This window comes from Ammodytes marinus, assembly GCF_949987685.1.
Source record: "Ammodytes marinus genome assembly, chromosome: 9".
Taxonomy (NCBI): Eukaryota; Metazoa; Chordata; class Actinopteri; order Uranoscopiformes; family Ammodytidae; genus Ammodytes; species Ammodytes marinus.
In genome coordinates this window covers 26,881,705-26,907,590 of record NC_137213.1, presented here as the reverse complement: position 1 = coordinate 26,907,590, position 25,886 = coordinate 26,881,705, and the positions used below count along the sequence as shown (strand labels likewise).

Here is a 25,886-nt window from a genome sequence, read left to right as displayed (position 1 = left end):
TTGACCAAATAAGTATGTTCTTTATCGCGGCTGACAAGGGCGAACACGCTAGAAAAGGCCCAAAATACTTGCATTTTGAGTAACGTTCTGTACAGTTCTGCATGTTAGTCCACAAGTCTGGTCTTACAGCTTTTAGCTTCATTGCCCCTGAGTCCTTTAACAATTTCCAGCAACAAGTTAAAATAAATACCTTCACAAATGTAGACATGTTATCTTAAATCTGACAAACTTTACTTGCGACCATTTTAAATAAGCTATATTGTAGGCTTCATTGAAAATAACCATATTACTTATATACATTTAGCCACGTAATTCTCATTGCAGCCATTCAATATCCAGATGTTTCAATGGTTTAGTCTATTTTCTATTGGCTTGTTGTGTATTTAATGTATTTGATGTATGTATTGTATTGTATGTATTGTACATTGTGTTTGTGTATTTGTTTTTCCTTTGCATTGTTTTGTTTGATTCGACATCATTGCAAATGAGTGTCACCCCCTTAATGATCTCTGGAGTATAAATATGAATGAATGAATGTTAAACCTCCCTTTTCCTCTTTCCAGTGTGGATCCGAGAATGGGGGGAAGAAGAAAAAGAAGGAGAGGAACTTGGATGAGTTGAAGAAAGAGGTGGCCTTGGTAAGACGAACAAAAAAAAAACAATATGTCGCTCTCTGCTCCTCCAACCCACACACACTCACTCACTACAGTGATTGATACCATCTCCCCCAAACGACCCCCCACCCCCCCTTTTACTCCCTTAAGACAGCGGTGGTTATTTAACAGGGCTATAAATGAAAACAGTGGCCCGTAAATAAAGTGGCAATCGAGCCCTGCTTAGTGTAGTCAATTGCAGATGAATTTCTTCTTAGCCCAGTCCTTTTCCTCCTCCTATCTGTTTTACCCACCCTCTGGCCGCACTTTCTTTTGTGCTCGGAAAAGATACTGAATAATTTGTGGGCCACCAGCAGTGTAGTGTGTAGTGTGCAGTGTGCAGTGTGCAGTGCAGAAGTTTTTTTTTTCTTGGTCTAGCGCAGAAGCCGTAGCTCTTTGAGGCGCTGTCAAAGTGCAGCCAAGCGATACCCATGCCCATGAAAACTGGGTTAAGTTTATTCCCCCCCCCGTTTTTCACACTATGTCTGATAAAGCAGCTCTTGTCAATTATGAAGCTAGCCCGTAACTGATTAAAAAAAAGTACAGTAATGCCTTGGATGCAGTCAAGGCGGCCTTGTGTCTGTGTGTGTGTGTGTGTGTGTGTGTGTGTGTGTGTGTGTGTGTGTGTGTGTGTGTGTGTGTGTGTGTTTGTTTGTTTGTGTGTGTCTTCCTCAGTTAGTGATTTAAAAAAAAAAAAAGTAAATGTCCCCCCATAAAATCATATAAACAACCAGCAGCAGACAATGGCACGATCAATATCAAGTGTGCAGTGGCATATAAATAAAAGCCTAACTAGCAGAACTGTTTTGTGAACAGTGGGGCGTGATGTTGATTGTGGCCAAATCACTTGGAGCTACGTTTGATTGCGGGTCCTCGGAGGCTATAACTGTTGGTTGGATTTCATTCTGTTTAAGCTCTTTTTATTATTGTGGGGACTGACACTGTTTTGACAGCTATGGGGCTGAAGGTTTTTATTAATTATTTACTTATTCTGCTACAGTATCATAGCCTACTCCATTGTAGCTATGGTGGAAATATCTCTCAATATCTCAGTGTTGCAATAGAGTTCACAATGCACACTAAACAACAAAACCAACCCAGGAGCACAACATGTTTGTGTATTTATATTTTACAAAGCTTTTTTTTTTTTTTTTTATCGTTGAGGCTAAGGGATTACAGATACAAAAAGAAGCATTTTGGCTAATTCTGCCATTTTTAACCTATGTGTAATCATCTGTTATATTCATTTTCACTGTCCCCTTCTTAAATAAACTGAATTGAATTATTATTTATTTTCTTTTTTTAAGCTGTTTAATAAGTGATGGTTTGTTGTTTATCTATAAAGCACACCTACACTCTTCACTCCTACAGAACAGACAGTTGTCTCACCTCAGGTTCAGCCCGACTTCACAGCGGATATGAAGTGGGAGTGGGCATCACTCTATGACCCTCTCTCATCCCTCATAAGGAACAAATCATAAATCTAAAGCCCTTAAATCCATGTCGGATAAGAGAGAAGGAAGTCGTTTTTTTAAGTGAGATGGAGGAGTGCATTGCACCAGTGTTACGCCCCTCGTGACCCATTTGACCACCAGCCATGGTCAGTTATTAAAACTTCCCCACACAGCTACAGACACACAGCTTCACCTCGCACAGTAGAATGTTGAATGCGTGAACAATAATATGAACAATATGAAGAGAAATTCCCGGTTAAGATATGTTTACAGACCAATTAAAGACATTTTAGAAATCGGTTCATTCTAGCCTGAGAAAAGGCAGAAATATTGTGTTTTATGGTCTCACTGCCTAACCCTACATTTTCCCATGTATGACATCACACATGGGAAAATGTAGGTTTAGGATTAACAGAACAGCTGGGCCAGGGGAAGACTGACTGAAGAAAAACCTTGTTCATTATATTATAATAGCGATTTTATAATGATAGAACGCTGGTTCCGTATGGGTGAAGTATTCCTTTAAAATGTACTTTCTATTGTTTCACTGAAGCACAAATATTAAAAAGCAACTTTTTCTCTGCAGGATGAACACAAAATATCTTTGGAGGATTTGGGAAAACGCTACAACCTCGACCTCGCAAACGTAACAACACACACACACACACACACACACAGACACACACATGCATACACACACACATATATACACACACACACACTCACACACACACACACAGAGACACACACATGCATACACACACACATATATACACACACATGCATACACACACACACACATATATACACACACGCACACTCACGCACACACACACACACACACACACACACACACACACCACACACACACACACACACACACACACACACACACACACACACACACACACACACACACACACACACACACACACACACACACACACACACACACACACACACACACACACACACACACACACACTTTGATACAACAATACCAACAATCCAATTGGCAAAAGTCTTTCAGCTGTAACCACATTTGCTTTGCAGGTTTAGCGAAACAGATTTTTATCTTTTTAAGATCTGTATTTGAAAAAAGAAAGAAAGTGCTCCAGGTTCTCCAAAAAATATCACAGGTTGTAAAAATGTCAAAAATCTCCTAAGCTTGAAATAGAGTATTTTTTTTCCATTATTATTAAATTATACTATTTCAAGTATTCAGATGGGTTTTCGGTTAGTTAGACCCTGACACTGCTAGGCATAAAATCACGAAAAAATGTATAATAAAGTGACATCCACACAGTTTTATTATATATTATATTAGATGAGGAGAGTCAACCATTTTATTAGTTGTGGAGTTAAATAGGCCAGGCAGGGATACTTGACTTACTGCAACTGTAGCAGTAAAATTAGTTTTTAAAGGTGCACTGTGTAACTTTTGGCATGTCAAGTGAACATTTTCTACGGTATATTCTCATTACTGAATGAACACACTTTCCTCACCCTGGAACACTGTTTGAAGTTAGGAAGCTACCGTAATGTTACTGTTTCACTGCATTTGTTTACAGCAGCAGGGCCCACAGTTTTTCTGGAGAAGGCTTGTTTTCAAAATCACTTTTTGTATCAAAACCAATGAATATCTCCTCACTATCGGCTTCCTGTCCACAGTGTATGGGCAGCATATAAAGTATAGTATGTATAAATACCACTGTCTTTTAAAATGTTGCCCCAGTGCCTACTTGTACTTGCTCTGATAAAAAATCCATTCATTTTGACAGAAAGTGATTTTGTCAACAAGCTTAATCCAGAATTGCCGACTCCACCTTTAAAGCCTTGCTGAAAAATGAGGCCGGTATGTTGTAATAATAAGACCAGTCCAATAAGAAGTACATCCATTCCTAAAAAAAAAAATTGCCTCCCCCACCCCCACCTACCCCCCTTTAGGGCCTGACCAATGCCCAGGCTTTGGAGTACCTTGCTCGGGACGGTCCCAACGCCCTGACCCCTCCCCCCACCACCCCGGAATGGGTCAAGTTCTGCCGCCAGCTGTTCGGAGGCTTCTCCATCCTGCTGTGGATCGGAGCCATCCTCTGTTTCTTCGCCTACAGCATCCAGGTGGCCACAGAGGACGAGGCGCCCAACGACAACGTGAGAGAAAAAAACTGCTTGTAAAACATGGCCGCACGTGTGTGTGTGTGTATACGAGCGACCGACCTTCCATATTAATCACACACAGGCACACACACACACACACACACACACACACACACACACACACACACACACACACACACACAGAGAGATGCATGTGTGCAAAGTGGCAGCTTCGGATATCACGCCAGGCCCAGTACACACAAATAAAGACATGGGCCTACACACAGGGGCTTTGGCAAACGCAAATGCATAGAATTTAAACTTGTGTATTCATCAGTGTTTTGCAGGATGCTGGTTTACATTTAAAGGAACATACACAGGCAGAGGAAATATACATATTTAATACGTTGGGGAGAGTTTATGCCCAGCTCGCCTCTTAATAAATTATAGGCTTTATAACGCAAGCCTGTAAAACACAATCTTAAAGGGCTCATTTGTTTATAAGTATATTATTCAGTTCTGTTAAATAATTCATTTGGATTTTGATAACAGAATTTTGTCAAATGAAAACTCAATACCATCATACCGTCTGTCAATAAGACAACTATATAATTTTTACGGAAAATCAAGAAATGAATGAATTTGTTTCAAACTTTCACCACTAGATGGCGCCCTAATACACCTGTATTACACACTGTCCCTTTAAGGATTTTTCCTACCTCTTTTCAAAAGTTCTAATATGACTATTGCTCAATCAGGATGTTTCCATTAGATCTAAATGTACTTTCCAATAGCCCTGGCCAAAATGGCATCAGGACTAGGGTTGCTGAAATTTCCCGAAATGGCCCCTTTTCAAATCCCGGGATTTCAGAGCTCCTCACGGGATTTCCCGGGATTTCCCGTTGAAACCATTATTGCCCTTTAATACTACTTTAATGGGACTAAATCAATGCCAATAGATAAATAAATGCAGCAGAACACCGCTATATTACATCACGTTTTATTTCTACTTAAATAACGTGAAGAAAAGCCATTCAAATTAGGCAAAATATTTTCCAGAAGATGCCTATTGAAAACGGTGTTTTTATGAAGAAAATACGAAAAATGTTTCACAGAGGTTCAATATCAAAACATGGCCAAAAAACGGTGTTTGTCGAACAAATGTATTTCAAACAATCTATTTTTATTTCTATGAACGAAATCAGTTTAAATTGAATATTTTCCAAAGGATAGGCAAATAACAAAAAATGCACTACCGATTGCTCTTAACGTGTGAAATAAGACATGACAGAACTAACAGCCTATTCAAACTGACACGCTAATCAAGACTACTTTCCAGCTTTCCTTTCTTTTATTTTCATGAAGTGTGACTTCAAGAAACATGCTCAGCCTGTTTCTGAGCTTTGTCACGAACTGACCGCACACCGAGAACGCTCTTTCTTCCACGGACGTCGGCTGTATGGTGGAAAGTGCAGAGTAGAGCTGCTGCAGGTGTTTGGGTCGCTCTTTGGTTGCCTCGAAGAGCGCAAACTCTTTTGAAATTATTTTGTGGAGGTCATTCCCATACTTCTGGTCTGGCTCGGGACATTGCATGCAGTCATTAGCCTCGTTCGACTTGGAGCCGTCTTGCTCAGACCTGCGCAACTATGAAGCCCGTCTTGCTGAGCGCACAACAAAAATGCTGTGCGCTCAGCAAGCCGAGCGTCATAATTGCGCAGGTCTGAGCAAGACGGCGACATCTCTAACGAGGCTAATGACTGCCTGCTGCAGATGTGCAGTAAGGCTCTGGGTCATCGTCTGCTCGCTTGGCTCTGGCTGATACGCATATTCTTGGGTATCATCAGACTCTTCCTCGGACACAGCACTTTCACTATTGTAGAGGCGCTGGTATTTCGTATGCCTGCCTGTCTAAATAATATTTAAAAATATATCCCCCCTCAAAAAAAACGAAAAAAAAAAAAAAAACGGGAGGACGGGTCCCGCGGCCAATTTCCGGTACTCCCGGACTGACTCATTTCACGGGAATCCCGAAATCCCGGGACCCGTCCAGCAACCCTAATCAGGACTATAGGTCACGTGACCCAACACATCGCTAGCATTCACTAAAGGAAATACTGTAGATGAGGGGAGAAAACACGGATGGAAATTTGAGGGGATTAAAATAGAAAGAGAAGAATGACAAGCATTTGCAATATATTTATAGCCCACCAGAATGTGGTCCCCAGAAAAAAACTGTAGCATTACAAATACACACAGGCACTGAAGTACCACCCCTCCCCAAACACCCACCCACACACACACACACACACACACACACACACACACACACACACACACACACACACACACACACACACACACACACACACACTCTGCTACGTCAGACAGTGTGTGACGTCAAAACCAACCGCTGACACTGGCATCGTTCCTGGAATAACACCAACTGCTGTTTCCATTGGAGCCGAGCAGCCGTCCATACTGCACTTTATAGCTCCCAGTCGTTATGCAATCATCACTCAGCGCACTCCATAACCCCACACCACATTAAAAAACGCTTGCGTAATGTACAGTAGCATAGAGTAGATAGAGACACACACACACACACACACACACACACACACAAGCTAAATTTAATCTCACCACAATATAATCTCTACATTGAGTACTGAGTATAGCTGGATGCTCTGGTGACTTGACTTCAAAGCCCCCGACTGCCTCTAGCTCTCTGGCACTTTTAGCCTTTTGCATAATGCACGAGCCGTTTATTTAAGATGGAAATCCAGCCTAACATAACTTTAACACATCGCTGTTGTCGGGAATATAAAGTTCATTTTCATTAGTTTGATTTATTTATTGAGCTGAAGAGTCTGCACTATATATTGTTTTAGAGAAAAATGTCTTATAGCATCTCCCCAGGCTTCTTAAAAAAAGGACTGGGGGCACTTACTCAATTTACTGGCGTGTTTTAAAATTCATGTTTGCAATCTGGCAAAAAAAAAAAGCATCCATTCATAAAATGGTGTAAAGCTTTTATAGTAGATTTTCAAATGTGTCACCTGTTAGGACAGATGTTGCCACTATTGGATTTTGTGCAGAGCTTGTGTGTGTGTGTGTGTGTGTGTGTGGACAAGAATGAATGGAATATCTCCCCCCCGAGCGAGAGGGAGGGAAAAAGAGCTTGTATCTGCAAAAAAAAAAATGTGTGTGCAGTAGACAAAAAGCAGGAGCTACAAACACAGTGAACAAAATGTTGCCTACGCTGACAAGCTATATATAAACTTTTTTTTTTCAACTTCAGGATACAGATGTATTTCCAGGTTTGAAAAAAAATTAATTCTTCTACAGTAAGAAAAAAAAAAGGGCGTTGAAGCATGAAAAAGGAGCAAAACATTCTGATGTCGCTGTCAAAATGAAACCAGCGCCTTCCGGAAATCTTTTTCAGGGTGTAGGATTTTATTTATTTATTTTTTCCAGGACTATACACGGTACAGGTACATGGAGTTTACAGTATAGCTGGCACATGCTTTCATCCGAAGTGCCAACACTGTCTTGTTTTTGCATCAGTCAAGAGCTAAAACCTTGTAACAGCTTTTTAAACTGCTGAAACGTACATATATGTACACTGAAAATAATAAATAAATACAGCAGGATATACTCCTTGCTTTAAATCCAGCCTTGAGTCTTGTAACGTGCCTATAGGCCCGAAAATAAAATGGGTGCTGCCAGACACACTTTTAAATGTGTCATTAAATAATTGAAACTTAAAGATCTTAGGCCTAATTTCCCACGCTGCAAAATAAAGAATCAGAGTATAGCAGTTTCTTGGTCAATAAAAGGCTATCTAGTTTTCTTAAAGGGACTACGTGGAACTCTAAAGTGTTAATAAAACAGTCACATTGTTCCTGTGATGATCATAAATGACCTGCAACAGCAAACGAGACCATCGGTGAAAAGGAATAACATTTTTATATAGCTATTATTAATGCCATTTGCTCAGGTCAGAAGAATATCCACCAACTCAGACAAAACAGTTTACGGCAGGCAGACCGTGAAAGCCTGAACAGTGTAAAGTATTAAATCAAAATGTACTTTGTTTCAGCATCGTCATATTACCATTATTAATCTGACATAGTCACATGCTGTGGGTCTCTCTTTCACTCGCTCCTTGAACAGATGCAAGCACCACCAGCCAGCATGCACTAGCAAAGATCTTTACCACAGCCGGCGCATGGTGTTTTAAATACACTACAGCTTTTGTCTTATACAAGAAAATCACAAATCTTGGGCCTATTTCCCATGATACAAACTAAAGCATCATAGTAGAGAAGTGTTTTGCTCAATTAAAGGTTATTTCAAATATGGAAAATCAAACAAACTGCCCAGTTTCTTCCCCAAAGGAAGACACCTTTAACATAAAGAACACAAATATTAGGAATAATAGGCCAGACACCTAAAAAGTAGATAAGTAGACAAATATGTCCACAAAATGTTATTGGTGTGTGTGTGTGTGTGTACAGATTGAGTGTGTGTGTGTGTGTGTGTGTGTGTGTGTGTACAGATTGAGTGTGTGTGCCTGTGGTGGTTCAGAGATCAGAGTATCAGTTCTTGGTTTTTGACTAAATTAAACTGATGTTCACTCAGACTAACACTAAATGAACCGTCCAGGATGGAAGGACCAAAGGCCTAAAGACTCCCGCTCCAGCATGGCTTCTCTTTTTAAACCTCCCACTAAGACAGAGAGCTTCGGCCGGTTTCCTCACTCTTAACCCTTATATACTATCTATGCTCTTAACCCTTCTCTTACATTCTGCATTCAAGGTTTTTTTCTGTTGTTAAATCCCTTTCTCCATACGCTTAAACATGCCTTTCCTGAACCAAGCTAGGTCCGTAAAGGCAAACCCCTGTGTTCCAAATTGTATACTCTTCCTTTTTTAATTTTGATTTTATTTTACATACAGCAGCTTTCCATAAAAAGTATTCTCATGCAGTAGACATATTGGGACGTTGTTTTTTTCTTCTTAATATCATTCCTTGGACATGACACATTTTTCTTGTGTATCCGTTGCATTACTGGTGGCTTAGAATCGCCTCAAAAGCATGCTGGTTTTAACCATGGGCGAATTGTAAGAATTTAATTGAAAACTAAACATTGCGACCACGTTCAGTAGGACATCCTGGTATTTTTCCACATACTACTGCACTCTACATCTTGTCTTTGAACATCCTAAATCTTTTCCTACCATACTAAACAGCATGGAAGTATGGGTTGATTGGAACGCACCCCCTAACTCTCTCTGTGTATCTCTATAATTTAATGTTTCAGTTGTATCTGGGTGTGGTGCTGTCGGTGGTGGTCATCGTCACCGGATGTTTCTCCTACTTCCAAGAGGCAAAGAGCTCCAGAATCATGGACTCCTTCGCGAAGATGGTCCCACAGGTAAACAAAAAAAAAAAAAACGATGGTGAAATCGACGTTTTGTTGTGTTGTGTTCTTCTCAGAGCATTTGGTAAATCAATAAGCCATCCCTCTAGTCTATAGGCTTACACACTCACTTGACTGGGAAAACCTAATAAGCTAGCACAAAGGGAACAGAATGAAATGTTGGTGCCAATTTTGGATTTGTGGCTGTGTTTGCATAAAAAAAAACTCCCCGCGTGCTATCCACCTCTGGCACTCCCCATGCTTAATGCTTTAATCTGTTTAGGCTGATTTCAATCCATCCGTGTCTCCTATTCCCTTACCTGCCTTTCTTCTCTCTCTCTCTCTCTCCCTCTCTCTCTCTTTCCTTTCATTTTAATCCATCCTTCCCTTTCTCACACCTCTACACCCTGTGGCATTTTTATTGCTCTTCTCACAATTCTTCCTCTGACTAAATCCTCTGTTCCCAAACTCACTCACTCACTCACTCACTCTCTCTCTCACTCTCTCTCTCTCTCTCTCTCTCTCTCTCTCTCTCTCTCTCTCTCTCTCTCTCTCTCTCTCTATTTGTATTGGCGTGGAGTAGAGTGCTGTATGATGGCCTGTATATAGGCTTGGTATGATGGTGCTGTTGCGCCTATGACTTAATGTAGTCATTCATCAAATTTAAAATGAATGATAAATGTTTTTTTGTTGTTTTTGAATGAAATTCATAGAAAACATCAATATTTTTTGGAAATAATGGTGGGAAAAATATCTTTCTCCCTCCCTCCCTCTCTCTCTCTCTCTCTCCCTCTCCCTCCCTCTCTCTCTTCCTTGTTCTCGGTGCCAGCAAGCCCTGGTGATCCGTGAGGGGGAGAAGATGCAGATCAATGCAGAGCTGGTGGTGCAGGGGGATCTGGTGGAGGTCAAAGGGGGCGACCGCTGCCCAGCCGACCTGAGAGTCATCTCCGCCAGCGGATGCAAGGTAAGGAAGGCTGTGTGTGTGTGTGTGTGTGTGTGTGTGTGTGTGTGTGTGTGTGTGTGTGTGTGTGTGTGTGTGTGTGTGTGTGTGTGTGTGTGTGTGTGTGTGTGTGTGTGTGTGTGTGTGTGTGTGTGTGTGTGTGTGTGTGTGTGTGTGTGTGTGTGTGTGTGTGTGTGTGTGTGTGTGTGGAGAGGGGCTTAGGCCCTATGGAACACCAAGGTAGTGATGAGATCACATTAGCTCAATTTAGATATTAGTTTTCTTTCTTTCTTTCTTTCTTTCTTTCTTTCTTTCTTTCTTTCTTTCTTTCTTTCTTTCTTTCTTTCTTTCTTTCTTTCTTTCTTTCTTTCTTTCTTTCTTTCTTTCTTTCTTTCTTTCTTTCTTTCTTTCTTTCTTTCTTTCTTTCTTTCTTTCTCCCTATTCAAAGTTTTAATAACACAATAGTTGTGGCATGTTGATATTTTGGGCAGCAGGATTTGCCCGCTCTCCTACTTTAGCTTAAACCTCCTACGTTTATAAAACACATTTTTCCTCTGATGATCAAAACTGACGCTTATTATAAATGCCTTTTGCACAGGTCTGAATCACTGTCAACTCAGATGAAACTATTCACAGCAGGCAGACCGGAACAGTGTTTATGAACGCTACTATATCAAAGTTGACTTTGCTTCACCATGGTCCTATTACCATTATTAATCTGACACAGTCACATATAAATACATTACCTCGGCATGGCCTATCTTTAGTCTCTCTTTCACCCACTTCCTAAAAAAATGCAGGTGCCACAGGCATGCACTAGCAAAGATCTTTAGGACAGCAAGCCCTGTCACTGGTGTCGTAAAAACACTACCACTTTTGTCCACAGAGGACGCTAGAATCAACTTGAACTGAAAGTAGCCATTTTAACTTTAACACAGTTGTTGAAGGAACGTTTTCTTCATTTCGTAAGCTTGTTTACATTATATAAGAATTCCATCTCTGTCTTAGCCTCACTCAAACCCTATGTTCCAAATCACATACTCTTTCTTTTCCCTACACTACATACTAAAGACAGAATAGTTTAAGGTCCACAGGAGAGAAAAAAAAATCAGATAAGGAAGATATTTTTTCATTTTGTCGAGAAATGTCAAGAATGAAGATGAATACTCCAAAATGCTATTGGAGTTAGTGGGGCATTTGTGTATTTTCAGCATACTACAATTGACGTGCATGTATTTGGACATCCTAAATCTATTTCTGGCATACTAAATAGTAGGGAAGTATGGGAATTAGAACACAGGGTAGGTCAGAACAGAGCCTCCCTCCTCTCTATGTGGTAAGGTGAGGCCTGGAGCAGTTTGCATTGATCCAAACGGACCGCAAGTTAATCCATACACACATTTAATGAAGCCGGGCTTAAGTTGCCACCATGGCGAACACTCTCCTCTAATTCAGTGTGTTTGTCTCTTGATGTTAACCTGCAGCCAAATCCATCAGTTGAACCACATTAAACATACATACAGTACATGTGGAACTTCTTTACCATAATGTAGAAGTCTCTCTCTCTCCCTTTGTCTGAATCTTATACAGTTCAAGGGAGCTTTCTTACAGTACAGACAGAGGAGAATTCAACATTTGCTATAACAAATATGTATAGATATTTAAACTTGCAATTAAAAAGTAATGACCACAATTGCATTCATTTCATTTTAAACAAACAACAAACACAGAATTTTTATTATTTCATTATTAATTTTTTTTAGATGTTTTTATGGGTGTTTGTGGTTGAGTACAATAAAAAAAAAAAAAACTAAAATTTTCAAACGGAATAATTTAACATTTTTTAGTACAAATATGGTCAGATATTTAAACAGATATTCTCTCTCTCTCTCTATCCCTCCCTCCCTTTCTTTCTTGTCTGACTGCCAATGAGCAATAATTTAGTAACACATTGCAGTGTGTAGTGTTGTTTTGGCTAACATGTCCCATGAGGTCTTATGACTGCATGAATCACCCTGAAAACAGTACGGTAGGTTTAATTATGTTCAACATGCGTATGGTTTGCCTCCTCCACTGCATCACATATCGGGCCAACAGGATTTTTAAAGGGCTAGCTGTCAAGTGTTCATTTTGAGTTACAGTTGGTCATAAGACACGTTGCTCTATTTTACTAATCATCCTTTGAGATTTCAACCTCTTATGTCAATTTGTGCTTTGGGTCTATACTACTGTATATTCGTACTGTTGCTAGAGGGTGAAATTTCCTGGTTGACTTGTATTGATTTATATGAGTTTATCCCACTGTATTTTAACATATTCAAACTATAGAGGAAAGTGGGAAAAATCCCCTAGACCTGAAGATGTTATTTTTTTTGACATGACAGTCTCCAGTGCAGTGGTGTAATGTTATGAAGTACATTAACTCAATATACTACTTAATTACAAGTTTGTAGCCATCCTAATTTTTCTTTTCATGCTACTTCATAGTTCTATTTCACAACGATTCAGTGGGAAATATTCTACATTATATATAATCCACTGCAATAATTCTGATAATTTAAGTTATTTGTATCTTTACCAAATAGTAATTTTTTTTTGCAAATATTCAAAAAATGTCATGATTCCATTCTCAAAATTGAGGAACTACTACTTTGCCTTGTCATTTTAAAATTTCAACTCTCTCCCTCCCCACCCTCTCTCTTTTTTTCTCTCTCTCTCTCCCTGCCTCTCTCCGTCTGTTGATCTATCTCTCTCTCCCTCCCTCCCTCTCTCCCTATCCCTCCCTCTCTCTCTCCCTTTAAAGGTGGACAACTCTTCCCTGACAGGAGAGTCTGAGCCCCAGACTCGTACTCCAGAGTTCACCCACGAGAACCCTTTGGAGACGCGAAACATCTGCTTCTTCTCCACCAACTGTGTCGAGGGTCAGTGGGACACATCTGGGCACAACATTGTCTCTCATCGCATCTCAATTCCTTTATTTTTTTTTTATCATTATAGCCATCTGGCGATCAACATAGTTCTAATTTGCTGCCCAGCTATGAGTGTCTTTCAAAGAAGCATTTATCAAAACAGCCATTAGCCCAGGCATCTTACACTACATTGGTGTTGTTATTCAAAATTGGATGCATTAGGATTATCAATAAGTGTTTCGGTTTGAGGTTCAACTGTTGGGAACTGTAGTCTGTATTTGAGTTCCTATCAATATATCAAACTGTGACGCAGAAAGCATTTCAATGGGATGAAACTTTGCACCGTCATCAATAGCCTATCTATCATCTCCCAATCCTGATTCTAAAGTGAACAGTTTAGTATTATATTGAAGACCCAGCCTGTAAATGCCTTTAATGAGGTTCATTAAGCAACCTTAGCAACTGAGGAACCAAATCCAACCAACAAGTATGTTAAGTAGACCTTAATATCTTGTCACAATATTCATGTTTAGAGTCTAAATGCTTTACTTGTGGGGCTCCCAGAATTAGACTTGACATTTAGAATTCATTTGCTATCTACATCTTTTTCCAGACACAATGTCCCAGCTACGTCTCAATTTGAACAGTTTCCATTGCAACTGCTTCGTACTGAGAAAATAGTCCCTTGTCAAAACTGCTGATAACAAGAATGCCCCTTGATTATTATTATGATTTTTTTTTTTTTTTTTTTAAGATTATGATCGGGCATCTGTTCAGTCCACTCAGCCATCAATCACTATAGCAACAACACCTGTTATTCCGCTCCATCCATCACTGCTCTTTATCCAACCATCACATCTCTATCAACCTTCATTCCTGTTTACAAAACAACACACTCAACTACCTCAGTGTCTCACTTTAGAGGCCATTTGTCACTCTTACATAGTTATTTATTTATTTGTTTATGTGACAGGTTCAATGCTCGGCTCCTCAGCAGTGCTAGAGTTAGCTGAGATAAGTGCCTGAAGTAAATACAATCAAAACAGAAGGACACCACAACAACACTTCACAACACTAAGATCAGCTGTCTGAGTTTCTGCATGATGGGAACATGACTGAGATGATTTTAGCCAGGATTTCATATTGAATTTAAAACCAACAAAGCTGTTCCATTCTCTTATCTCGCTTGGTGCAAAGTTCTTCTACGTTGTGGATTAAACAGAGAAAAACTGATCTGCCAAAATTGGTTGGTCATCCTAGTTCTCCTCCCATTATCTGAGTGCTGTGATATGTACCCATAGTTACATAGTGCCTGAAGCAGGCCACCGGGCAGCTCTATGGGAATGGCTCAGAAAATGTTTTATTTAGGTGGACCAATTAACTTTTGTTGCTTTAAAGGTGGAGTCAGTGATTCTGGAGAACGCTTGTTGTCAAAATCACTAAATATCGTCTCACAATCAGCTACCTGTTCGTACTGTGTGCCGTTAACTAGCTACATTGGGCCCCTTTTTTTTTGCATACCCTTTGTTTGAGTACCAGTTTACAGACCTGAGGCTGTGTATTGACACTGTATTTCGGGGACAGGTAGTGGATCGTGAGGAGATATTCACTGATTCTGACAAAAAGTGATTTCGACAAGTGTCCTCCAGACTTGCTGAAGCAATGAGAAATAATAAATGCACAGAGCAACAGTTTACCTGATGCTTTTATTGTGAAAGACTAACATTAACCCCTTCCCTCTCCCCTCTCAGGTACGGCCCGTGGTATAGTGATTTGCACAGGTGACCGTACGGTGATGGGTCGCATTGCCACACTGGCCTCGGAGCTGGAGGTGCGCCGTACGCCCATCAACATAGAGATAGAACACTTCATCCACATCATCACGGGCGTGGCTGTGTTCCTGGGCGTGTCCTTCTTCATCCTGTCACTCATCCTGGGATACAGCTGGCTGGAGGCCGTCATCTTCCTCATCGGCATCATCGTGGCCAACGTGCCAGAGGGACTGCTGGCTACTGTCACTGTGAGTACAATGGACTCGGAGTGTGTGTGTGTGTGTGTGTGTGTGGGGGGGGGGGGGGGAGGGAGTGTGTGTGTGTGTGTGTGTGTGTGTGGGCATTTTATGACAGCCAAGGTCGTTCTCATGTCATCCCCATCTCTTCCTCATTTCATCTCTGTCTCTCCACACTGTCAATAAAGCATGGAAAATGCCCCCCCCCCAAAAAAAAATATATATATATATTAATAAAAACTTTGCGTTGCAATGGCAATTTATAATTGTATCTTTTTATTATTATTATTTATTTTAAAATACGTTTTTATTGGACATTTTTGGGACAGGGAATATTTAGTCAACTTTAATCAACCAAGCCAAGTGTGAATGTTGAGATGATTGGGTGGACTATGGACTGTAGTAGCTGGGTAGCTTTCAGTCAATACGATAAGCATGTGTGTATAGTAAACATCTTCCTGACATTCACCATATTAACCTGTAATGTTTATACACTCAATTTGAAAGCTGTATTAATTAACATGTTGGGCATGGGCCGAGAAACAAAACACAACACCTGACACATTTTTCACTTTGTCAAGTGTTGGCCAAACATGTTTAGCAAACACTCGCTTGTTGACACAGCCAGCAGCCAGCCGGAGCAACATTAGCATTCATTTGGAGTTCCCTTTCTTCTGGCCTCCCGACAAATTAAAATCCAATATTCCTTTCCTTTTTGGCTTTAATTCGGCCTCAACCAACTCCTTAAGAAGAAATCTCACTCTTGGTCTTGCCAGATGTTTGTCTTTCTACATCCGGTAGTCTCTCACTTTCTCCGTATGCTCGCTGTCGCCGGTGCAGTACACACACACACACACACACACACACACACACACACACACACACACACACACACACACACACACACACACTGAGCTAATTAGATTATTTGCTGAAAACAGCTTGCTGGGGTTAGACTAGAGTTTGTGGGCCTGATATTCAAAATAAGTAGATAAAGAAGGCTTAAAAGCTCCGTAGAACGTAGAGTCTGGAGTTCATTCTCCATGGTTACGTTGTCTCGAGCAGCTGTTTCCTCGTTACACACACTAACTTGATACATCGTAAACATAAAGATATTGATTGGTGCAGCTTTAAGTTGTGCCAGTTGTGGAGACCTCCTAGTATTGCGCCATCTGTTGTTGGCTCACTGTCTCGGCTTACTGGCACACATACAGGTGTATCTAAAAGAAATATAGAACATCATGGAAAAGTCTGTTCAAAAAATGTAAACTTTCATATATCCTAGATGTATTACCCAAAGTGAAATAGGTCAGGTTATACAGTTTACAGCTCATGAAATGAAAAAAAATCCAGTATCTCAAAATATTAGAATATTACATAGAACCAATAAAAAAAAAAGATTTATGATAAAGAAATGTCCACCTTCTGAAAGGTATGTTTATTCTAGATGTGTTTCACTTCACGTGTATGGAATGTAGAATATATGGAAGTTTCACTTTTTTCAATTAAATTACAGAGAAAATTAACTTGACAGTGTTATTACATATATGATGCACAAATAGAATTGAGCCATCATCAATGTTATTAGTTATTAGTTACACCTGTTATTAGTTCCACCTGTTCTATGCTTCTTCTAATTCACCCACTGAGAGCGTCATGTGTAGCTCTAATGATAGAACAGAACATCGCCAAGCAGGTGATTTATGTCTCACGTTGCAATGCGTCTAACTTTTTTTTCTGCCGCAATAAACAAAAGTGTGAGCCGAGGTGGATGCCAGCTGGCATTTGAAATGCCATCAGTCGACATTTCACTGGTCCCGGAAAAATAAATTAACTTCCAGTGACTGGTTTCTTTAGTTGCCTTCGCTTTACAAACACACACTAGGTTGGGTGTGAAATGTGTGTGTGTGTGTGTGTGTGTGTGTGTGTGTGTGTGTGTGTGCTACATTTGTTGCTATTTGCGTAATATGGTCAACTTGAATTAATGTGCGTTGGTGTGTCTAGCAACATATGGAATCGGTGTATTCGTCGTATTTTTATGTTCATGTGCACCTGCTGTGTGCCAGACAACCACATTCACACACATTCTTGTACTTATTTCTTTGTGAGGACACTTATTGACATAATGCATTCCCTAGCCATAATGCATTCCCTAGCCCCTTACCCTAACCATCAAAGCTAAATGCCCAACCCTCACACTATCCTTATCATAAACCCAATTATTAACAGAACCTTAAAGTGCACAGCCCTTTGAAGACGTAAGGACCAGGCAAAATGTCCTCATCTTCCAAAAATGTCCTCACTCCGATGGTTAAAAGCTGAAACTAGTCCTCACAAAGATACCAATGCAAGCACACACACACACACACACACACACATACGCTGTAAGGCACCTGGACCACGCTTGGTTTCACATACACAAACACTTGAATGCACCAGTGCGTACACATGGTACACATGCTCTCCTCCCTTGTCGACTAACAATCATCCATCCTGGCCCGACACACACACACACACACACACACACACACACACACACACACACACACACACACACACACACACACACACACACACACACACACACACACACACACACACACACATCCCCCCACTTCCCTCCCCACACACACACACACGCACACATCCCCCCACCCCCCTCCCCACACACACACACACACACAAACACACACCCCCCCCCCTCCCACACACACACACACACACACACACACACACACACACACACACACACACACACACACACACACACACACACACACACACACACACTAACCTACCCCCTATGTGTCCCCTCACACAGGTGTGTCTGACGCTCACGGCCAAGCGAATGGCCAAGAAGAACTGCCTGGTGAAGAACCTGGAGGCTGTGGAGACCCTGGGCTCCACCTCCACCATCTGCTCCGACAAGACGGGCACGCTGACCCAGAACAGGATGACCGTGGCCCACATGTGGTTCGACAACCAGATCCACGAGGCCGACACCACAGAGGACCAGACTGGTGAGGGGGGGGGGGGGGGTGGGGTGGGGAGGGAGGGGGAGAGGGAGAGGGAGAGGGGGAGAGGAAGGGAGGGAGGAAGGGTGTAGAGAGGGGGATAATTAATCTAATACTTTATTTTTGTTAAATATATACTAAGGCAGAGTTACTTTTACAATTTACATACAATGCATATATAACAAACGAGACAAATGTACATAGTTTGAAATCCTGAAAAAATCAGAGGAATAAGTGGGATGAAAAGAGTGAAAACAATTCAAGTGTACTATTTTATGCCATAACATATTTTTATTATATATCATATGGACATATGGTTTATGGGGGGGGGGGGGTTGTTCTAATTTTTAATATTCTAAATATCTGTAAAGCTTTGGCAATATTTTTTCACTACAATATATTCATGCCAATTGGCTACAGCTTTTTTGAACTGAATTGAATTGAGAGAGGGAGAGAAAGGATAGATGAAAAGAGGAGGAGGTATAGAGGGAGAGAGAGTGGAAGGAGAGCTGGAGAGAGTGTGAGGGAATGCGTAGAGGGGGGCCCGAACACCTGCTGACATTCATCTGTCCAATATTCAAACGCCAACAGACAATACTGTTCCCACTGTACTGCTCGCATTAATTGAGCTGCGCTTTTTTCAACGGGGCCGCACAACCCTATAAGCTACACACGTCTATTTCCCAGAGTTCCACAATGCGCTCTGTGGAACCAATTGGATTCCTGTCTCCTACCAAACGGCAATAATTGAGCCAGATTTCAAAGAACCTTGTAGAAATAACCAAAAAGGTTTGGAATGGAGAAAAAAAAAACAGGTGTTTCATGCATACCAATGAGTATTGAGTCAGAGGATTTGGAGCAATCATACAATGAATAGCCAGGCCAGAGCTGACAAAAGACTGTGCTAAAAAAAAACGAACTGAGTGTATTAATCTTTTAAAGTGCAGACTATATTTCTGCAGCTGTGGCAGGTTTTTTGGAGATTTTTTTTTTTCCTGAACTCATTTTGTCAAGTTCAACAACTCCGGGCCCTACATAGTTTGCCCCTGAGCGCTTTATTTCTGCCTGATTGCTATCCTATTCTGTTTGCACAAAAAACAGTGACAGTGACCAGTGCTCTCCAGAGCCTTTGTTTCCAAAAAATAAAAAATAAATCAATGCGTGCGACCGAGAGAGAGAGAGAGAGAGGGTCATTTTATGTTCGACCAGGAGAGAGAGAGATGGATGAAATTTTGATACAAGAAAGAGCTTTTTATTTTTCTCGGGACATTCTTTTTAAAAATGAATGCCCTGTGCGTTTGAGACCAGGGGAACTGAAAAGTCACTTTTTTTTTGTCAAAGAAGAAGAAGAAGCCATTGCTCTAACTTAAGTGACCTTTGTTATTTAGCTACAATATTCGCTGCTATGTGCCCTGCGAGACGAGAGTAAAGCCATAGCGTAAATACTGCATGAGTCCCCCTCATACAAAGAAATAAGGAATATTTCAACACTGCTTTTTCTTTTTCTGCTATTCTCCCAGGTTTGGGTTTTGACAAGACGTCTGCTACATGGTCAGCTCTCTCCCGTGTGGCCGGACTCTGCAACAGGGCTGACTTCAGGGCTGGACAGGAGAGTTTCCCCATCACCATGGTACCAACACACAAACACACAGACGCGCACACACACACGTACAAAAACACACAAAGACACACACCAAAAAAACACACACACACACACACACACACACACACACACACACACACACGCACACACACACACACACACACACACACACAAGACTCAGACAAGACTTTACAAGAGCAGTTCTTAGCCTATGCTCCACTCTCATGAATTATCTCTACTGTCTAAAGCAGTGGGGCATAAACACATAGACCTAATGTCATCCAAAGAAGTTATAAGCAAACTTTTTACATTTGGGTAAATAACTCGTGCAAATAACATATAACTTATTCATAGGACATGATTTTTCACCTACTTAGTTTGCCAGTATAGTTGAAGTTAAAGGCCTACTTCAACCCTACATTTCTCTTACTGTGATGTCACAGTAAGAGAAATGTAGGGTTAGACAGTGAGACCATAAAACACTCTTTCTGCCTTTTCTCAGGCTAGGATGAACCAATTTCAATTTTTTTTGCACATTTATACTACATAGGATCTCAGAATTCAATACACCTTCATATTCCCACCGGTGAAGTAGGCCTTTAACAACATTGGGACAGTGTCGGTTGGGGCGGTGATTTAGATATAAGTAGTATTGGAAAAAATATTCACATCATGTACTTGGTGAATTAGCTAGAAACTTAAATGCAAAATTGAACTTAAAGCTGTATTGAGTGATTGTGGAGAACGCTTGTTGTTATTATCAGTTTTTGTCAAAATCTTTGAATACCGCCTCAAGTTCCACTCCCTGTCGGTAAAAAATTCCAGTTTTATTACACAGATCAGGCCGTGTAAATGGGCATGTTGCTAGCTGTGGTGTGCCCCTTTTTGTATACCCTTTATTCACCTGCCTGTTTACAGAGCCTGGGCTTTTCTTTTTCAGCACACACAGTATTGACATGTTTTGACAACAAGCGTTCTCAAGAATAGTTGACTCCACCTTTTAACTGCATTTCAAATGGTTGGATTTCTCCAGCACTCTCATCTCTCCCATTACACGACTAAAAAAAAACAGCTCTTTAATACTTCCTAGTCACAAGTATTTTGTTCTTTGTGGCCTCAGCCTGATACAGCTAATTCTCCCACGGCACAGAACTCCACTGCTAGTCCAAAACCAATTAAAAACACAAAGGGCCAAACCTTTTACACTTGGCTGACACATTCGGTCATTGCAACCAGCTCAGCTTGTATTTAGGCAGCAGACCTTTCAATGCTTGGGTTTAGTCCCTTTAGTCTCTTGTTGCTAATATAAAGTTGACAAAAAAAAAAAAATCCCAGACTTAAATTTTACGTTTAAGTATAGCAAAATGATCATCATCTATGTAGCATTTAAATGTTATAGCCGGTTGTGGTGGAGCTAATTTGAAAAACGTTACAATATATATTCCATTTTATGAGCCCAATTATATCTTAATCTGAAGAGTCACTTGTAGTAGCCACATATGTGATGTATAAAAGTGAAAAGTACAATATAAGATGTAGAGAGAAGATACGATGGCACTTTTTTTTTTTATCTTGAGGGGAAATGTTTTGCCAGCTTTCTCCAAAGTTACAGAAAGAAAACAGAGAATGCATGTGAAATTTAACATATTCAAAATGTTTTAAAAAAAGATATATATAAAGTGTAAAGTAAATATATGTCTCATAGACAGAATAGATAGCCTGTTTGAGTGACAAGTCATATTGCATGTTTGAGTTTTGCACATGCAGTGACCAAAATATATCCTTCATAACATTTAATCACATTGAAGTTCAAAGTACTCATTATTTCACATATAGTAATGCATTACAACCTGTACAGTATATGATATTAGTATGGACCTAATATTGCACATGACAATGACCATCAATAAAGTATAGGATACATTGTAAAATCAAAAAGAGTCAGTAGATTTTGTGCTATTTAGTTTTCTCTTCTGCCGGTGGTCTGCCTATCCTCACCCACATGGCGCTCAGAGGCCAAAAAACAACCCTTAAAAATAATGTGTCAATATCCACTTGACACAGGTGTGGTACACCCACGCTGGCTTGCCCGCTTAGCCTACCCCTCTCTCTCTCTCTTTTTCTCTCTCTCTCTCACACACACACACACACACACACACACACACACACACACACACACACACACACACACACACACACACATAATCCAGTACACCCCCTGGAAAAAAGTCTCCCACACACTGGTACACAAACACACACACTGCTGGGCGGGTAAGTCAATACTATCCCAGTGTTCTACCGACCGCTATCCTCTGAACTGTGCTACATTGACCCGAATAAATTCTCTGTTAGCTTCTCAGCGATGGGGATTACAGCTTTTTCTAGACTGTGGTGAGAGCCAACCCTTTGTTGCTGCCTCTGTGCCCCTCGAGGTGCCCCGGCTTTCTCACTATATTAAAGGTGTAGTCAGTGATTCTTGAGAATGCTTGTTGTCAAAAATCACTTTTTTTTGGTCAAAATCAATGAATATCTCCTCACGATCCACTGAGCCTAGGCTCTGTAAACTGGTATGTAAACAATGGTAATGGGGGGCCACCATAGCTAGCAACATGCCTTTTTACAGAGCCTAAGCTGTGTATCAACACTGGATATTTTTTCAAGTGCACACACAATACGGACAGGTAAAGCAGATCATGAGCAAATATTCACTGATTTTGACCAAAAGTGATTTTGACAACAAGCGTTCTCCAGAATCACTGACTCCACCTTTAAGTTAAACAGCCTTATCACCTGACAGACAGCACTCAAGGACCAGGCTCCACTACCTTTACAAGAACAAGTCCTCATCCATACTCGGGGAAAAGAGGAAGGGATGAATTTCCTTCTGTCTATTTATTCACTCATGAAAAGGCACAAACAAGGACAGAGCTTAGGGAGCGCGTGTCCTTGTTTTGCAGCGGCTCATGAATGTATAAGCAGGAACAAAGAGAAATCTCATGTCTTGGTTTTGGCCCCCCGGTTGTTGGTTGTATTGGGTGTCTGGCGGTCCATCCATTCAGCAAGGATTTTTAATAAATTGGTTGTTGAGATGTGGGTTGTGTTGCAGGACCATTTTTAATTAAGGGGGATTTTTCAGGTCATCAGAGGAGAATTTTTGTCTTGAATGATTCAAGCAATGCACAAGCTAGCCTTCTGTATACTCCAAACAGGGAATAACTCAGTATGAGCTTTGCATAATACTGCAGGTCTCCTTGCCATCACCACCTCCTTAACAAGTGTGTGGATGTCTTCATTGACAAGTAGACCACATATGCTCAAATGTATAACCCTGTTCTGAATGTTAAAATGTTGAAATTACATTTTCACCAACTAAAATTCGTTTTTATGTGTTTATGTCTGTATAATGCTGCTGCAAACCATATAGACAATAACTGACCGCATAATATTAAATGTAATTCTTAGCTGCAATCTTAGCAACCCTTTGCTATTGATTATTGGCAATAGGCTACAGCTAATGTGTTCCTCCATAAAGACATGTTTCTCAAATGATGTGAACTTGTGTCCTTTTGTGTTAAGTGAAGTGATCTTTATTAGTCAATTTACACAAAGCACGTTGAAATTTGTCTTTTCGCATATCCCCTCTCAAGTTACCACACTTCAGAGGGGGTCAGAGCGCAGGGTCAGCCATAGTACAGCGCCCCTGGAGCAGTTTGGGGTTAAGTGCCTTGCTCTAAGACACAATGGTAGAGATGGTGGGCGCAGTTGTAATACCAGCCACCACTAGTATTACAACTAACACCCCCCTGTCCAGTGCCGGGGATTGAACCAGTGACCTCATGGTTACTGGTCGGCCACCTTTCCTCTGAGCCATCCTCCATCCAAATCTTTGAAAAATGCCCCAAAATAAATCTTGCAAACCTCATACATGGCCGACTAATCAGCTTGATTTTTCAAGGAGAAAATGAGCTACTTAAATTGAAGTATTTATTCCCCGTCCTCCTCTTCATTGAAAAAAAAAAGCCAGAATTTGCACTGCATTCATTACTTCTGCACAATTTCTTTTAAAAATGTCTTTAAATCCACTGGTGTGACTGGATTACAGGCGTTCGGTGATGCAAATTATGCCCGGCTACCTGCTTCAGTAATGACAGCCATTTTCAAAGTAAAGTAAAGTCCTCTCAGGCACCGCGATAATCAGTTTAAAGCTCCTTTTCCACCTCAGTAGGATAAACACACAGGCAGCGACACGGACAACAGTCATTTCTTAATGTGCATATGTGAGTGACTGAGCTAATGTTATTGTGTGTGTGTCTTGTGTGTGTGTGTGTGTGTGTGTGTGTGTGTGTGTGTGTGTGTGTGTGTGTGTTTCTGCAGAGGGAGACAGCTGGAGACGCCTCAGAGTCAGCGCTGTTGAAATGCATCGAGATGTGTGTTGGAAACGTTCGTGCCATGAGAGCCAGAAACCCCAAAGTGGGAGAGATCCCCTTCAACTCCACAAACAAGTACCAGGTACGGGCATTCTGATGAAAGAATCATTTACAGATCATTCATGGTCACTGTACATTTAACACACACGTTTTAACCTAAATACATGTGTGCTTTTAAAGCTATATAATGAAAACTTAAAACATTCTTATTTTTCTTATTCTTATTAAACTTAATTTTGTATCAAATGTATTTAGTTATTTATTGAAAATGTGTTAGTGTCCTTTTAAAGGTGCATTGTGTAGAGGGAATTGGCATTTTTCAGAACAGACTTTAGAAATGGATTATAATATTCATATGTTTAAAGTATTGTATAATATAAAAATATGCCATGTTGCACCGCCATGTTTCTACAGTTGCAGAGAGCCGACAAACTCAACGACGTAACACATTTTGTGTATGCCAAAAATGTATCTGGAAGACTAAGAAGAAGTACTGTAGAATAAATAACTAAATACATCTTCTCATCATCACTTGATATTGTGGAAAGACTTGAGGGATGTATGCCATCTTAAGTTACTAGCTTCTTGTCCTTGAAGGCCACCGTAGCCTCTATTAAATCTCAAAACGTGAGGAGTTAGCAAGGGAGCGTTGGAATCTGGAATCTCACCACTAGATGACGCCAAAATAAATCTAAACTACACACTGCACCTTTAAGCCAACCATATTATGATATTTTTAAATGATGCATTTCCCTGCTAGGAAAACATTTCTCTCTCTCTCTCTCTTTTTCCTACGTGCTTTGAGTGATTCATGCATATTCATATTTAACCTTTTTCATCCGGCGAGGGCGGTCTGAACATGCATTCTCTTTTACAAAGAACACCTGCTTTACATTCATACCGCTGCACACGCACGTACATACTTGGAAGCTGCCCAACAGGCATCACATGCACACGCACGCACGCACACACACACACACACACACACGGTCAGCCACAGAGAAGCTGTTGCAGTCGTTTTTTATGATAGACGGGGGGAAAATGTGGTGAAGTAACTGGATATTTTTCTCTGCTGTTGGTACCTTTCAATAGACGGAAAATCATTTGTTTTAAGAATGTTTAGGGCCAAAGGACTTAAGGAAAAGAGTTTGTCTTGACTTTTTAGCTGCACCAGGAGAATATAATAAAACTAACTCATTAAAAGCTTACAAAAGGTTTGGGAGGGGTTTGGTAAGAAGAGCTATATTTTTCTTTTTCAAAACCTTAAAAATAATTCTCCAGTCATATTAAGCACTATATACAGTAGCTTGACAATAGCATAATAAGCAACTGCAGTTTGTTGCATTACTGGTGATATTA

The 25,886-nt window shown here is 40.6% G+C and overlaps 1 protein-coding gene across 1 annotated transcript in view; it reads left to right on the top strand.

Annotated features, from left to right (window-relative positions):
- atp1a2a (ATPase Na+/K+ transporting subunit alpha 2a) overlaps window positions 1-25,886 on the top strand; it is a 53,610-nt gene that overhangs the window by 1,884 nt on the left and 25,840 nt on the right. The window contains exons 2-11 of the mRNA XM_080034279.1: window positions 564-638; window positions 2,694-2,753; window positions 4,055-4,258; window positions 9,528-9,641; window positions 10,456-10,590; window positions 13,370-13,487; window positions 15,227-15,495; window positions 18,305-18,503; window positions 20,018-20,127; window positions 24,475-24,609. Coding sequence (XP_079890405.1) covers window positions 564-638; window positions 2,694-2,753; window positions 4,055-4,258; window positions 9,528-9,641; window positions 10,456-10,590; window positions 13,370-13,487; window positions 15,227-15,495; window positions 18,305-18,503; window positions 20,018-20,127; window positions 24,475-24,609 — 1,419 coding nt within the window. The remainder of the gene's footprint in view (window positions 1-563; window positions 639-2,693; window positions 2,754-4,054; window positions 4,259-9,527; window positions 9,642-10,455; window positions 10,591-13,369; window positions 13,488-15,226; window positions 15,496-18,304; window positions 18,504-20,017; window positions 20,128-24,474; window positions 24,610-25,886) is intronic.